The sequence below is a fragment of the Panthera onca genome, chromosome C1 (genome assembly GCF_046562875.1).
Source record: "Panthera onca isolate mPanOnc1 chromosome C1, mPanOnc1 haplotype 2, whole genome shotgun sequence".
NCBI classification, from domain to species: domain Eukaryota; kingdom Metazoa; phylum Chordata; class Mammalia; order Carnivora; family Felidae; genus Panthera; species Panthera onca.
The window spans coordinates 168,191,227-168,204,124 of NC_138346.1; the positions used below are offsets into that span (position 1 = coordinate 168,191,227).

General features: G+C 43.2%; 1 protein-coding gene across 3 annotated transcripts in view; it reads left to right on the plus strand.

Annotated features, from left to right (window-relative positions):
* JAK1 (Janus kinase 1) overlaps positions 1-12,898 on the plus strand; it is a 243,496-nt gene that overhangs the window by 204,971 nt on the left and 25,627 nt on the right. For all 3 annotated transcript variants that reach the window (XM_060623878.2, XM_078451821.1, XM_060623877.2), the window contains 5 exons: positions 1,059-1,212; positions 4,877-5,040; positions 6,761-7,100; positions 8,639-8,824; positions 12,716-12,873. In XM_060623878.2, the coding sequence (XP_060479861.1) occupies positions 1,059-1,212; positions 4,877-5,040; positions 6,761-7,100; positions 8,639-8,824; positions 12,716-12,873 (1,002 nt within the window). The remainder of the gene's footprint in view (positions 1-1,058; positions 1,213-4,876; positions 5,041-6,760; positions 7,101-8,638; positions 8,825-12,715; positions 12,874-12,898) is intronic.

Consider the following 12,898-nt stretch of genomic DNA (forward strand, 5'->3'; position numbering starts at 1 on the left):
TTCTTTATTGTTATTGTTGGATTTGACTGGTTGCCATGTAGACATATAGACAAGGAACTCACAAGAGTATGGAGACCAGGCCCTTTGAATCCCAGCCTGGCAAAAGGGCCTGCCATGTGTAGGCGTTGCAAATACAGCTCAGTGACAGATGTCTGAGTTTAGTGGCAGCACTTTTTTGGGAGGAAATTTTATTTGTTGCTTCTTTATGCCACGGTGGTTTTGCCAGCACACAGGCATGTCAAGGGAGAAAGACCCAGGTACCAGTTGAATCTGTAACCTATAGATGGCCTGCGCCAGCTTGGCTCAGTCACTTTCACACACTCAAGAACTCACTGCATTTCCCCTACAGGTGGCAGAGGCATGTAGTAGTTAAGAGAAGTGGCTTGGGGTCAGTTCACCTCACCTTTTGGAACCTCTGTTTTCCTTGGCTGTAAAATAGGAACAGTGAAACCTACCTTGAGCAGTTGCTGTAAGGATTAAATGGCATGAAGTGCTTATTAATTTTATTCACAGCACTGCAAGCTGCCGCTTGTAAGTAGTGCTCATGTATTTCTTCTATTTGTAACTCTATTCATTGTAAGATAAGCCATCAATTAAATAACAGCAGTCTGGGAAATAGGAAGCACTGCCACATTAACTGTGCATCTTGATTAGACAATGAAGCTACATTTTCTTGAATAGAAATGTTAAAATGTCAATTAAATAGGTCTTGGATTCAAGGCAGGATAGCATTATTAAAGGTAAAGGGAGTTGCTGGGCCAGCTCTTGCACCTAGTCAGCATGTTTTCCTATTTAGGAAGACGTAGTGGAAAGTCACTTTATCTCCTTGAGTCACTGACAGGTTCTGGCAGGATGCTGTTCACAGAGTGCTTGTAAGAGCGAAAAGAAAAAGGACCTTCTAACCAGTGACGTGCTATACAGTGGAAAAGCAAGCAAACGCTTCCTTTCCAGGGAAATTTAGCCTCCAGCATTGAGCACTCTGGGTACAACAAGGACACCTCTCCCATGCATTCGAATGTCCCCTTCCCCAAATTGACACTTATCTTCCTGCCTTCTAGGTTCTATTTCACCAACTGGCATGGGACCAATGATAATGAGCAGTCTGTATGGCGACATTCTCCGAAGAAGCAGAAAAATGGCTACGAGAAAAAAAAAGTTCCAGATGCAACCCCTCTCCTTGACGCCAGCTCCCTGGAGTATCTGTTTGCTCAGGTGAGAAGTCTGGGCCCGGGAGAAGCTGGAGGGCCTGGGATGGCTGAGGCATCACAGGTTCAGACCGCCTGGTGTGGCTGGACTCATTGGTGGCTAGGATGTTTATGGCCTCCTCTCCTGCTCTGCTCTGTCTTATGGCTGTCCTTGCTGCCCTAGGACTTGCCCAGAACGAGGAAGGAAGAGGCAGCAGTTCGGCATCCCAAGGGGCTGGTTGTCCCACTTGGGGATTTTCGAGGCATCGCTTCTTCCCTGTTCCTTTCTTTTTCCCCTACCTCCTATCATTTCACTTCTCATCTGCAGTGCCTCCCGTGGAGAGAGCAGAGGGAAGCTGCAGGTGAGGGAGGATGTAGTTCAGTGGGGTGAATGGGGACATCTCAGCAGTCAGAGTAACGTTTGGGAAGGCAGGAGGTGGCCGCTCTGAGTCACAGCGGTAGTGGGGTGGGAAGATTAGACACTAGATAAAAGCCAGAAGAGAAGTTAGAGTCCCTGAATTGCATTCCCCAGAGATAACCAGCGTTTTTGGTGATCTGCTTCCTGATGTTACCATGCAGGTATATATTGTGTACCGTGTAGTTTTTTGAAAATACCCTATAATTTTTGTAAACTGCTTTTTTGTCCATTCTATTGATGATCCTTCAGATGTCAGTTAAAAATATAAATCTGTGCTGTTTTAATGGCTTCATAATCATTCATTCATTCAACAAATATTTACTCCTGTGTACTCTTTGCTGAGGCACTGCAGATACTATGGTGAACAAGACAGATGTGGTCTCTGCAAGCAGCAGATACAAAATCAAGCTGGGCAAACAGAAAACAAGTAAAATGATACATATGGAACACATAAGAATGGTCAGAAGTGCTATGAAGGAGAAAGCTTTTGTGATAGAGAATATAGGGAGGAGGTTTGATTGGGAAAGTCTGATTTAAATAGTGTGATGGGAGAAGGTCTCTAAGGAGGTGACACTTCTATGAATCTGGAAGAAGAAGGAGTCTGCAGTTCTAAGGAAGGAGAGGGGAAAATATTTCTTCTCCATTAGAGCAGTTTTTCAATAGCACTACTGACATTTTGGGCTGGATGGTTTTTTGCTCTGAGGGACTGCCCTGTGCGTTGTATGACATTTACCCACATTCCTGGCCTCCGCTCATTAGATGCCGTCTCACCAATTGTGACAATCAAAACTGTCTCCAGACATTGCCAGATCTCCCCTACGGGGCAAAATCTCCCTGGTTGAAAGCATCTGATAGATAGGGAACAGAATGTGGGAAGACTGTGAGGCAGGTGGGAGCTGAGAGGAGAGTCAGTGTGGCTGGAGGAGAGGAGGGTGATGGGAAGGAGTGTTACTGGTGGGGCCAGCGAGGAGCAGATCATGTGCCACGTTGGTCCACGTGAGAGAAGATGCTGGTTTGGCTTAATGGTGGTGGCAGTAGAGTTTGGAGAAAAATGGTGGACCTACAATTAATTCTGGAGGGAGAATTGATTGGATTTGCTGATCAGTTGGCTGCGCAAGGGGAGAGAATCCGAAGTATCAAAGGTGATTTTGAGGTTTCTGTTTTGGGCCTTGTTTGATAGATAATGGAGTCGTTCCCTAAGTAGAGAAGGCAGGGAGGAGCAGGGAGGAGCAGGTTGGAGAAGGGTTGGGAATGAGGCATTCTCATTTGGAGATGCCTATGGAGAGATTTCAGGTAGGAAGTGAGTATGAGGCTGTTGTCCAGAGGACAAGCCCTCATTTATTAAACTCGCCTCCTCTTTCTGGACATTTTTTGTTTTTCTTAAGTTTCCCCTATTAGGCTGTCACTGTTACAGTAACAGGTTGTTGTGAACAGCCTCCATATGTGTTTATAGATGTGTTCTATTTCTTTAAGATATACTTTCACGTGTGATTTTTATGTCCCAGTTACATTCCATTGCACAGCTTTAGTTTCTGGCCAGAAAACTGGCCATTTTCAGATTGATCGTTTTTTATTCAACCTCCCAGCTTTATATATTCAAAGGAATAGTACACCATACTTCAAGAATAAGTATTGCATTAGAATCTGACCTCTCAGAGGTTCAGGAATGAGTTACTTGAGGTGGTTGTACAGTGATATTTACAGAAAATCACAGCCAATCAAAATAGTTTCAGATTCTGTTCTGCTTTTTCACACGTTGCCGGCAGAGATGATTCTTGTTGGTCCTTAGTAGTTTGTGGAGGTTGACGGTGTCCTGTTCTTACCGGAGAGAAATAAATCCTATCTGGGAAAGAAAAACAGCTGCAGTGAGAACCCTCCATCCAGAAACCACTAAACTAAAGTCCCTTCAGAGAAAGTGAGTGTCTCACTTATGTGGAAACAGCACCCCTAGATTTCACACTACCTCTGTTCCATCGAGAGAAAGGCTAAAGATTTCAGTGTGCTTGACATTAGTAAAGTTGAGTGGCTACAGCACAGTGTTGATGAACCATAGCCCTGGAGTCACATCTAGGTTTGACTTTCCCCCACCACTTCCTGGGTCCCAGCTCCCACAGCATTCTGTCTTTCCACTTGACTTTGTTCTTTATAACTATATTATGTTATATAGTTCTATATTAAAGAACTATATTAAATAACTATATATTAAAGTTCTATCTATATTAAAGAACTATTCTTTATAACTATAACTATATTGATGTTCTATATTCCTGTTTGTTTATTCTTCTCAACATGGAATCTCCCTGAGGTCAGGAACACAGTTTGGCTTACTGCTATGTATACCCCTGGCCCCTAGAATAACATCTGGCCCATAATTGGTTCCCAGTAATCAATAATTACCACATGGGTGAGTGCAGTGATGTAACTTTTGGGTGCCTTACATTCCTCATCTGTTAGGTAGAGGTGATGGATGATGTCAGCACCTACGTCATAGGGTTGTTGGGAGGATTGAATGAAACAGTAAATAAAGGGAACCTAGCCCACAGTCTGGCACTGGGGCTAGGGTTTCACAAAGGGGAGGTAGCACTGACATCATCATTACTCTGTACAAGACAGGTGGTGTACTTGTACTCTGTATAAGACAGGGACTGCTCTTTAGCTTTTTTGTTTTTGAAGCCCTCACTGGGTCTTGGAATGCTGTGCACCTCCAACGGGAGCGGGGGGTGTATATTTTGGTGATATGTTTCACTACTAGAAACTTAACCAGCAGGTGTCGAAAAACTCCTGTGTGGCAATGATTCACTTGCCCTTTTTCTAACTCACCATCAGAATGAGGTGTGATGTGCTGTCAGTTATACAGCCAGTGCCTAGGCTAGGATATCTCAGTATATGTTTGTGGAATTAACGAGCCAACCCCAGCCAGGTGTCACCCTCCCTTGCCCTGGTGCTGTCCAACCCCAGAACGTGGTGCTGGCCACGGTCATTTATAGGATAAATCCTGCGAAAGGGCTCCACGTATTTGTGCTATTCAGCAGCAGCTCGCATGGTGCTCAGTAAACATTTGTTAAATAAATGAAATTTATTCCTGGGGAGAACATTTCCTGAGCCCCCTTGTGCCCAACTTTTGAGAAGGAGCTTTGGTGCCAGAGAATCTATAAACCTCGTTCGTGTCATCGCTGTTTTTCTGGGTGGCACCTCCCTGTGTGGGGAACCTTTCTCTTAAGACTAGAGACACAGAAAATCTGGTGGTTCATTTCTTTTCACCTCTGCTCCTAAGGGACAATATGATTTGGTCAAATGCCTGGCTCCCATTCGAGACCCCAAGACCGAGCAGGATGGACACGATATTGAGAACGAGTGTCTGGGAATGGCTGTCCTGGCCATCTCCCACTACGCCATGATGAAGAAGATGCAATTGCCAGAACTGCCCAAGGACATCAGGTAAATCTTCCTGCTGGCTGAAGAGTTGATCGTGGGGACAGTGTTATTTTTATACGTTCCCTGACATCTCAGTTTAACCCCTGCCAGTTTTTGGCTGACCCCTGCTCTCTGCAGCGCCTAGATCTTTTTTAGAACATTTATAAAAGGTAGCACAATTACAATCGTGTCTTGATTTTGAACACGGGCTCATGACCTCAGAAATTTGCACTCCGGTGAAAGTTCTAGATGAGCGATACCAATCAAATTGGTGGCCCACATACCTGCCCTTTGCCTCTCTTCCCATGGTGGGCATTGCCATCTGTCACGGCGTTTTTTCCTTTTGTGCTGGAGCTGTCCTGAAATCCTTCTGAGTATTGTTCTACAGGCAGCTACTGTCATCCACAGCCTGAACTAGAGTTCACTAGAGAGCTGTTTATCTGATGTGAAGGATAGTACCTCAAGAAAATGGCATTTATTTAAAATAGCATTCATGATCAAGTCTTTGTGAAGGTGTCGTCAAACTGCATAATTTCTACCTATCTGTATAATATTTGTATGTATGTATTTACCAAGGAGTTTCTGTGAATGTCGTAAAAGAAGACAGATTCATTTTGAAGAACAAGTTAATATAGCTCTTTTATTTGAGATAGGCAGCATGCACCTTCCCATAAGCTTCCTTCTTGTATCTTGCCCTTGAGCAGAGTCTGGAGCAGGTGCCGGGCTGCCCCCTCAGTGATGCAGGGCTGGTTAGATACATGCTGTACTGCTGCTTTCTCTTTTTTCCGTGACTTTTGCTCCGGGTACCTCCTCTTTACTTTTTCATGAGACAAAGGTAAAAAATGACAGCTCTCCTCTGATCTTCCTCTCTATTACATTAATCTGAAATGTCACAATATCTGTTGGGGAAAAATTCTAAACTTTACAATTTTCCACTGTCATGAAACCATTCGTGCAGCAGGGATTACCCAGGGCCAGATGCTGTCTCAGGCCTGAGAGTATTAGGCAGACTGGTCTCTCCACTGGTTTGGTTTCCAGTTCTTTCTTTCATGGGTGTTCATACTGTTCTTAAAACCGGCTCCTTCCAGCAGTCTGTCAGTTTGTCAAGACTCTTGTTAGTCATAGATACTTTCCTATTAGCACCCGCATAAGTAATTGATCGTTCAGTTTCCTTGCCAATCCATTTAATTCTTCTGGGACACTTCCACATGGCAGACACGAGGTCTTTTATATTTAATTGGATTTTATGTGTTTTTCCCATTTCTTGTAAAAGCAATATGTGATCTTTATAGAAAAATTATAAAACCTAAAAGTAGAGCCTACAGAGCATCTATAATCACTCTTGCCTCCTCTCACACCACCTTCTAACTGATGCTGAATCTTAATAACATTTGATATGAGTACTTAACGTGCACAGGAACAGTGACGCTGGCAAGCAAAAACACAGATAAGTCAATTTTGCTGCCTCCCTTTGCAACCCAGAAAATTGGATGATACTTGTAGGAATTCCCATCTCAGTACAGTCTGTGAACATGTGCTTTTCTTTCTCTTTCAGTCCCTGTTCACCTCCATCTCCTTATGATTTTCAGCCTAGTGCTTACTCCATCTAAGACCCTCTGGGAGCAGGTCCTCCTTTCCTATGGGGCAGTGCATGGAAGGAAGATTTCTAGACTAGGTTGGTTTCTGTACTATTCTATGCTGGCCTGTGCATGACATACAGACATATTTTCCTACTTTGTTTTAGCTACAAGCGATATATCCCAGAAACATTGAATAAGTCCATCAGGCAGAGGAATCTTCTCACCAGGATGCGGATAAATAACGTTTTCAAGGATTTCCTAAAGGAATTTAACAACAAGACCATCTGTGACAGCAGTGTATCTACTCATGACCTGAAGGTGAAATACCTGGCGACCTTGGAGACTTTGACAAAACATTATGGTGCTGAAATATTTGAGACTTCCATGTTACTGATTTCGTCAGAAAATGAGATGAATTGGTTTCATCCAGATGACAGTGGAAACATTGTCTATGAAGTGATGGTAACTGGAAATCTTGGAATCCAGTGGAGACAGAAACCAAATGTAAGTGGTGATAGGTGGCTGGTGGAAGAGACCATCCTGTGTCACATACCTATTCCGTTTATCCTGTTGGGATTACCCATTTGCATGTCCATCACCCCTGTCAGACAAGTGTCTTCAGGTTAGAGACCATGTATCATTCATCTTTTATTGTCTTCACGAATATTTATTTATTCTAAATAAATACTTATTGAGTTCTATAGGGAAATAGAGAAATATAACAATAACATATATAATATTAATAATAATGGCAGATATTTATTGAGCACTTACCATGTACTAAGTACTTTTCTAAGCATTTTACATGTATTACTCATTTATTCCTTAAAAAAAAAAAAAAACAACAACAACAACAGAAGAAGAAAGCCTGGAGGGGAGTCCTATTGTTGTCTCTATTCTATAGATGAACACAAAGAGGCTCAGAGAAGTTAAGAAACTTGCCCAAGGTCATAACTAACTAATAAACAATAGTGCCAAGAGTTGAATTTAGACTTCTGGCTCCGTGAGATAGGGTAATTGATTTTGCGATTTAAAGCTGCTTTTTTAAGTGTTTGCTGGATGAGGCAAGGGAGCAGAGTGGTTTAAAAGCATGGATTTTAAACCTAAATAGTCCTGGTTCAGGTCCTAGCTCCACTATTTGTAGTTCTGTAGCGTTGGGCGTTCCTTCCCCTATATCAGCTACATATTACTCATCTGTAAAATGGAGGTACTTAATGTATCTGCCTCATGGAGTTGTTGAGAGAACTGAATGTCAGTCAGCACAAAGCCCAGCATGTAATAAATGTTTGGAAACTATTATAGCTGCCATCATCATCGTTATAATTATCAATAATAATGTTAAAGCCAAGGCTATTTTTATTTTCTCCTGGTTTATTCATGCTAAAATAACAATGCCTAAAACTTAACCAAGTGCTTTTTATATAGTAGATACACTGTTAATGAGAACTAATCCTCAAAGAACCTGGTAAAATATAAGATCTGTTCTATGGATGGGGAACTGGAGGCTCAAATTGATGACCTAACTAGTTAATAACTGGCAGATTATTCAAGCATGGGATTCATACCTTCTTTTGAAAGTTTCATCTTGGATATTGTTAGAATGTTAAGATAATCTGTGATAGATTCTAAAAGGAGAAAGCTCATGTTCTGTGCAGCCACATTTGGGAAGAACATGTTCTCTGCCTGTGTTGAAATATCCATCAGTCCGGAAGTGAGAGGACCTGAGGGTGGATGCCTGTCTAGGGGGCAGTTATTTCCCTTTCTGACTTGACTGGTACAATAGAGATGTTGTAAAGAGTTTATTCAGAGTGCTCATTAAGGTCCCTGCCAGGTATAAAATCCCAAGATTCCCTGATGGGACACTAAACTGCCATCCTAAGCCCACATGTGCCACCTGTTCTAATTCCTGTGTAGATCCAGGCAGGCTGGCTTTCTTCTCCTTGAATGTAGCCTCTGTTTTAGTTTTCCAGAAGCGTTGACCTTTTTTGCCAATAGGAAATGAGAAAGCAACTTAACTCTGGCACTTTAATGCATCTTATCAGGTTGTTCCTGTTGAAAAGGAAAAAAACAAACTGAAATGGAAAAAGCTGGAAAATAAACACAAGAAGGATGAGGAGAAAAACAAAATCCGGGAAGAGTGGAACAATTTTTCTTACTTCCCTGAAATCACTCACATTGTAATAAAGGAGTGTGTGGTCAGCATCAATAAGCAGGACAATAAAAAAATGGTAAGTTTGCTCTGGAGGCAATTCTGTTTGGATCCAGTGATAAGAGGCAGACTTTGCTGAGGACAGTTAGGCAGCACATGCTTGCAGAGCTCCTGTCCCAAGGAGAAAATCTGATGATTTTCTTTCTTACTTCAGCCAGAAATCCCTCTTGCTGACATTGGCATTATCCATGTTGGTTTTTGAGTTATACTGGTACGTTCTGGAGCCTTTCATTGGTCTTGCCAATGTGTATCTACTTTTCAGGATTTGCTGCCCTCCCAAAGACATTTTAGCATAAATACTTAGTTCACAAAAGTTAGTGGATTTGAAGGAAAACAAGATGGGTGAATGTTAGCATTTCCTCCCAAGGGCCCCTGTGCAGCCTCTCCGCTGAGTTGGGGGAGCCTTCTGGGAAGAAGTCTCCAGGAAACCCCGCTTTGCACTTCAGGAGCCTGTCAGGCTGGTGGCTGTGCCCACAGTGGCAGTCCCCGTTACAGTGTCAGGCACACCCAAGTGACTCCGGACAGAGGAAGGGGTGTTCAATCTCACTTCCTCTTTTTTGGTATCACTTGAGGACATGATCTAGACAAGCAGGCCACTTTTGGCAGGGGAAGTAGGAGCGCTACCAAAATAAACATGTTTGTGTTGGGGAAGTCATGGCCGATGGCACGTGGAGAGCACAGGCAGCTGAGGCGGGCACTCGTGGGGCGAAGGTAGTCAGCACCAGGGAAATACCACGCTTTGCCTTAAATGTGGCAAATACTCTGTCAAGACGGTAACATAACATTCAGTGTTGGGAACGAATTTGGTGATAGGGTTGAGAACAGATGGTCACTCTTTTATAGCTGGTGTAACTTGCCTTTTTGTTACACCTTTTAGATAGCAGTTTGGCAACACGTGCTAAAAGCCTTGAAAATATTTATATATACCTCTATTTGGGAACTTAGTGCTGTTTTCCAGAAACAGAGATGAAGCCAGTGGTCTGTGCATGAGAATGTACCCGAACAGAATTTACAGAGTAAAATCACTGAAAATTACCCCAATCTACAATAATAGGAGAAGAGGAAAAATTCATCACAATTCACCTGAGTAGTAAAATACTATATAAACAAATTGTTATTTTTTTTAGTAATATGGAAAAATGCTTTGTAAATGGAAAAAAGGAGAATATTAAACTATCTACAGAACGGTACCAGTTTTGTTCAAAACATTTTTAAAAGAAATGCATATATGTATATACACACACATGCTCTTAGAAAAATAAAGTATTAACAGCTGTTAGGGTCCCTGGATGGTTAAGCGCCTGACTCTTGATGTCAACTCAGGTCATGATCCTATGGGCTCGTGAGATTGAGCCCCGAGTGGGGCTCCAAGCACAGTGTGGAGTTTCTCTCTCTCTCTCTGTCCCTCCCCCCACTCATGCTTGCACTCTCTCTCTTAAATAAATATTTTAAAATATATTAACAGCTGTTATTTACAGTGGGATTATGAATAATTTAAATATTTTTATTCTCCTTATCTCCCCCCCCCCTTTAAACAATAAACATAAGTTAATTTCATCAGGAAACTAATGAAAAATAAAGTGAAGGGAGAAGCAGTAGAGTCCAGATAGATGTTAGTGGGAAGATGGAGAATGTAAGGAGGAAGAAGATAAAAATGAGTGCCATTTATTCAGCATATCATAGCTATAAGGCTGCATTCTGTGTTGTGTCTATACTATTTTATTTAGTCCTTACAAGGATCTTAGATGTAGGAATTTTGGCTCTGTTTCTGGGCGGGGGGGAGGGGAGGTCTAGACTGTGGAGAGGTGTGGAAACTCGTGCAGGGTCACGGAGTAAGAATGTGCAGCTCCAGCTCCAAAGCGTTCTCTTCCCCAGAGACTGCAGGGAGGAAGAGCTTGGCACAGCCGTGGTCGGGCTCTTCACCTCGGTCAGACCCTGAAGATGCATGTAGCAGAGGGGAGAAGCCACAGCCAGCTGGTACCGTGTCTGTGAGCCCGCCCCATCCTATCCTGGCTGACAGTCACGTTGGGCACCGCAGTCAGCGCCCGCTCGGACCACAGGGGCTGGCGAGTCTGTGGCAGCTGCAGGAGGAAGGCAGGGAGAAATAAATACTTCATCTCCTCTTTACTGCATTTTCCTCTACAAATACTAGCTCTTACTACATGCCAGACACTTCCTGTTCTAAATGCTTTGTGAATGTAAATTCTTTCCATTTTCACCGACCTTATAGGTAGGTGTATTATTGTCCCTATTTTACAGAGGAGGAAACTGAGGCACAAAAAGCTTAGGTACCTTGCCCGAGGTCACACAGCTCTAAGATTAAACCATTTGAAATTGCCAATATTTGACAGTTTTTGACCTGTAAAAATGGCGATTGCATGTGCTTAACCATAATAGCAAGTTGGAGATACTAAGATATGAACCCACGTAAACGGACTCCAGAACCTGTGGGTTAACACTGTGTGATGCTTTCTCTTCTTTATCTCCTTCCCCTGTCCCTTGCCAGCCATGGGATTTCCAAGCCCTTTGACCAGGCAGTACTTTGGCTGCTGGTCTTTCAGGAAAGCATGATGCTAGCATGTTATCAAACTATATCTTGATTTATCTCTTCTCTCTGCCTCTTCTTGACGTCTCCCATTTCCTCAGACTTCTCTCAGGGAAGTGCTTATGTGGTCTCGGTCTTTTAGGTGATAGAGGGAAGGGCTGCCCGATTCAGACCATTTGCTCTGAATTTGCTCTTTGGGGATCTGCAGGTCAATGCCAGGTAACATGTGAAAGGAAGCACACTTAGCACAGAGTCTCCTTACTGAATAACCATCTCTGTGGTGGCCTTGGCCTCCTTGGCTCACAAGTCTAGAGCTGACCCTTCCTTTGGCAAGGTAGCTGTCATTAGCCCCACTTGCCTGCATCCTTTCTAGTTGCTTCTCTCCACCCCTTTCTCTTTCACTGATTTTTCTCCTTTGTCTGTTTTTCTTTGCCACCAGCCTGTCCTTTCTCCAGTACTGTGGGCAGAGTCTTATACTCACATGCTATTCTACCCTCAGAAGACTCAGGTGCTTTTTAATATTCTTGTGAGCCAAAGCTCTAAATGGCTTTCCATTCCCCCCTCCATCAGGAGATGTTCCTGGTTGAGCCCATGGCTTCTCTCAGATAGGCAGTTTTTGTTCAGGGCTATATGACCAAGACAGAAAAAAAATTCACCTGTCTTTATCTCCAGGCATTTTTTTTGAAAACCTTCTTTCTGTGGATATTCCTTCTCTCATCTCCATTTTTGCCTTTGTTCTCCCACTTTGAGTAAGACTCTCTGCCGCCTCCAAACCCTCAGAGGTCTCTGGACTTAATCTAGCAACCTCATCATTGTCTGGGACCATTCCTGGATTAAGACTTCGGAGTTTCACCTTCTAGACCAACTCCATATGAGATGAAGCATCTGTGCCTATGTTTCCTTTTCTGTAAAATGGGTGCTGAGTCAGTCATTGCTTAATGCCAAGACCAGAGTACCACTTCCATATGCTTTGCTGCTCCTCCCTCCACTTCTTTTTTTTTTTTTTTTTTTTTAGCTCTCTGTACTTTTATACCTGAGGCAGTCTTGTTCCTCCATCTAGACCCCTGTGGCAGCCTCTCCATAGGTCTTCTGCCTGCCATAGCTGCCTGTTCTGCCCTTCCTCCCATGCAAACACACCATACCTCATCTGGTAGTTTGAAGATACTAGATGAGAAAGTATGGAGAGTCAAAATCCTGTATAAATGCAAGGGGTACAGTTATTGTCAGCAAAAAGTGCTTCCTTTTGAGGTCATGCCTCATCCGTTATGTTTTAAATATCTTTTCACTCTGTACCTCCCCATAAAGTCAGCTGCTTGAGGTAGTAGGCACATGATGTAACCATGGGCATGTCTTCTCTCTCATCAGGAACTGAAGCTTTCGTCCCACGAGGAGGCCTTGTCCTTTGTGTCCCTGGTAGACGGCTACTTCCGGCTCACAGCGGATGCCCATCATTACCTCTGCACTGATGTGGCTCCCCCACTGATTGTCCACAACATACAGAATGGTTGTCACGGTCCCATCTGGTTGGTTCTGGAAACTTTTCAGTTC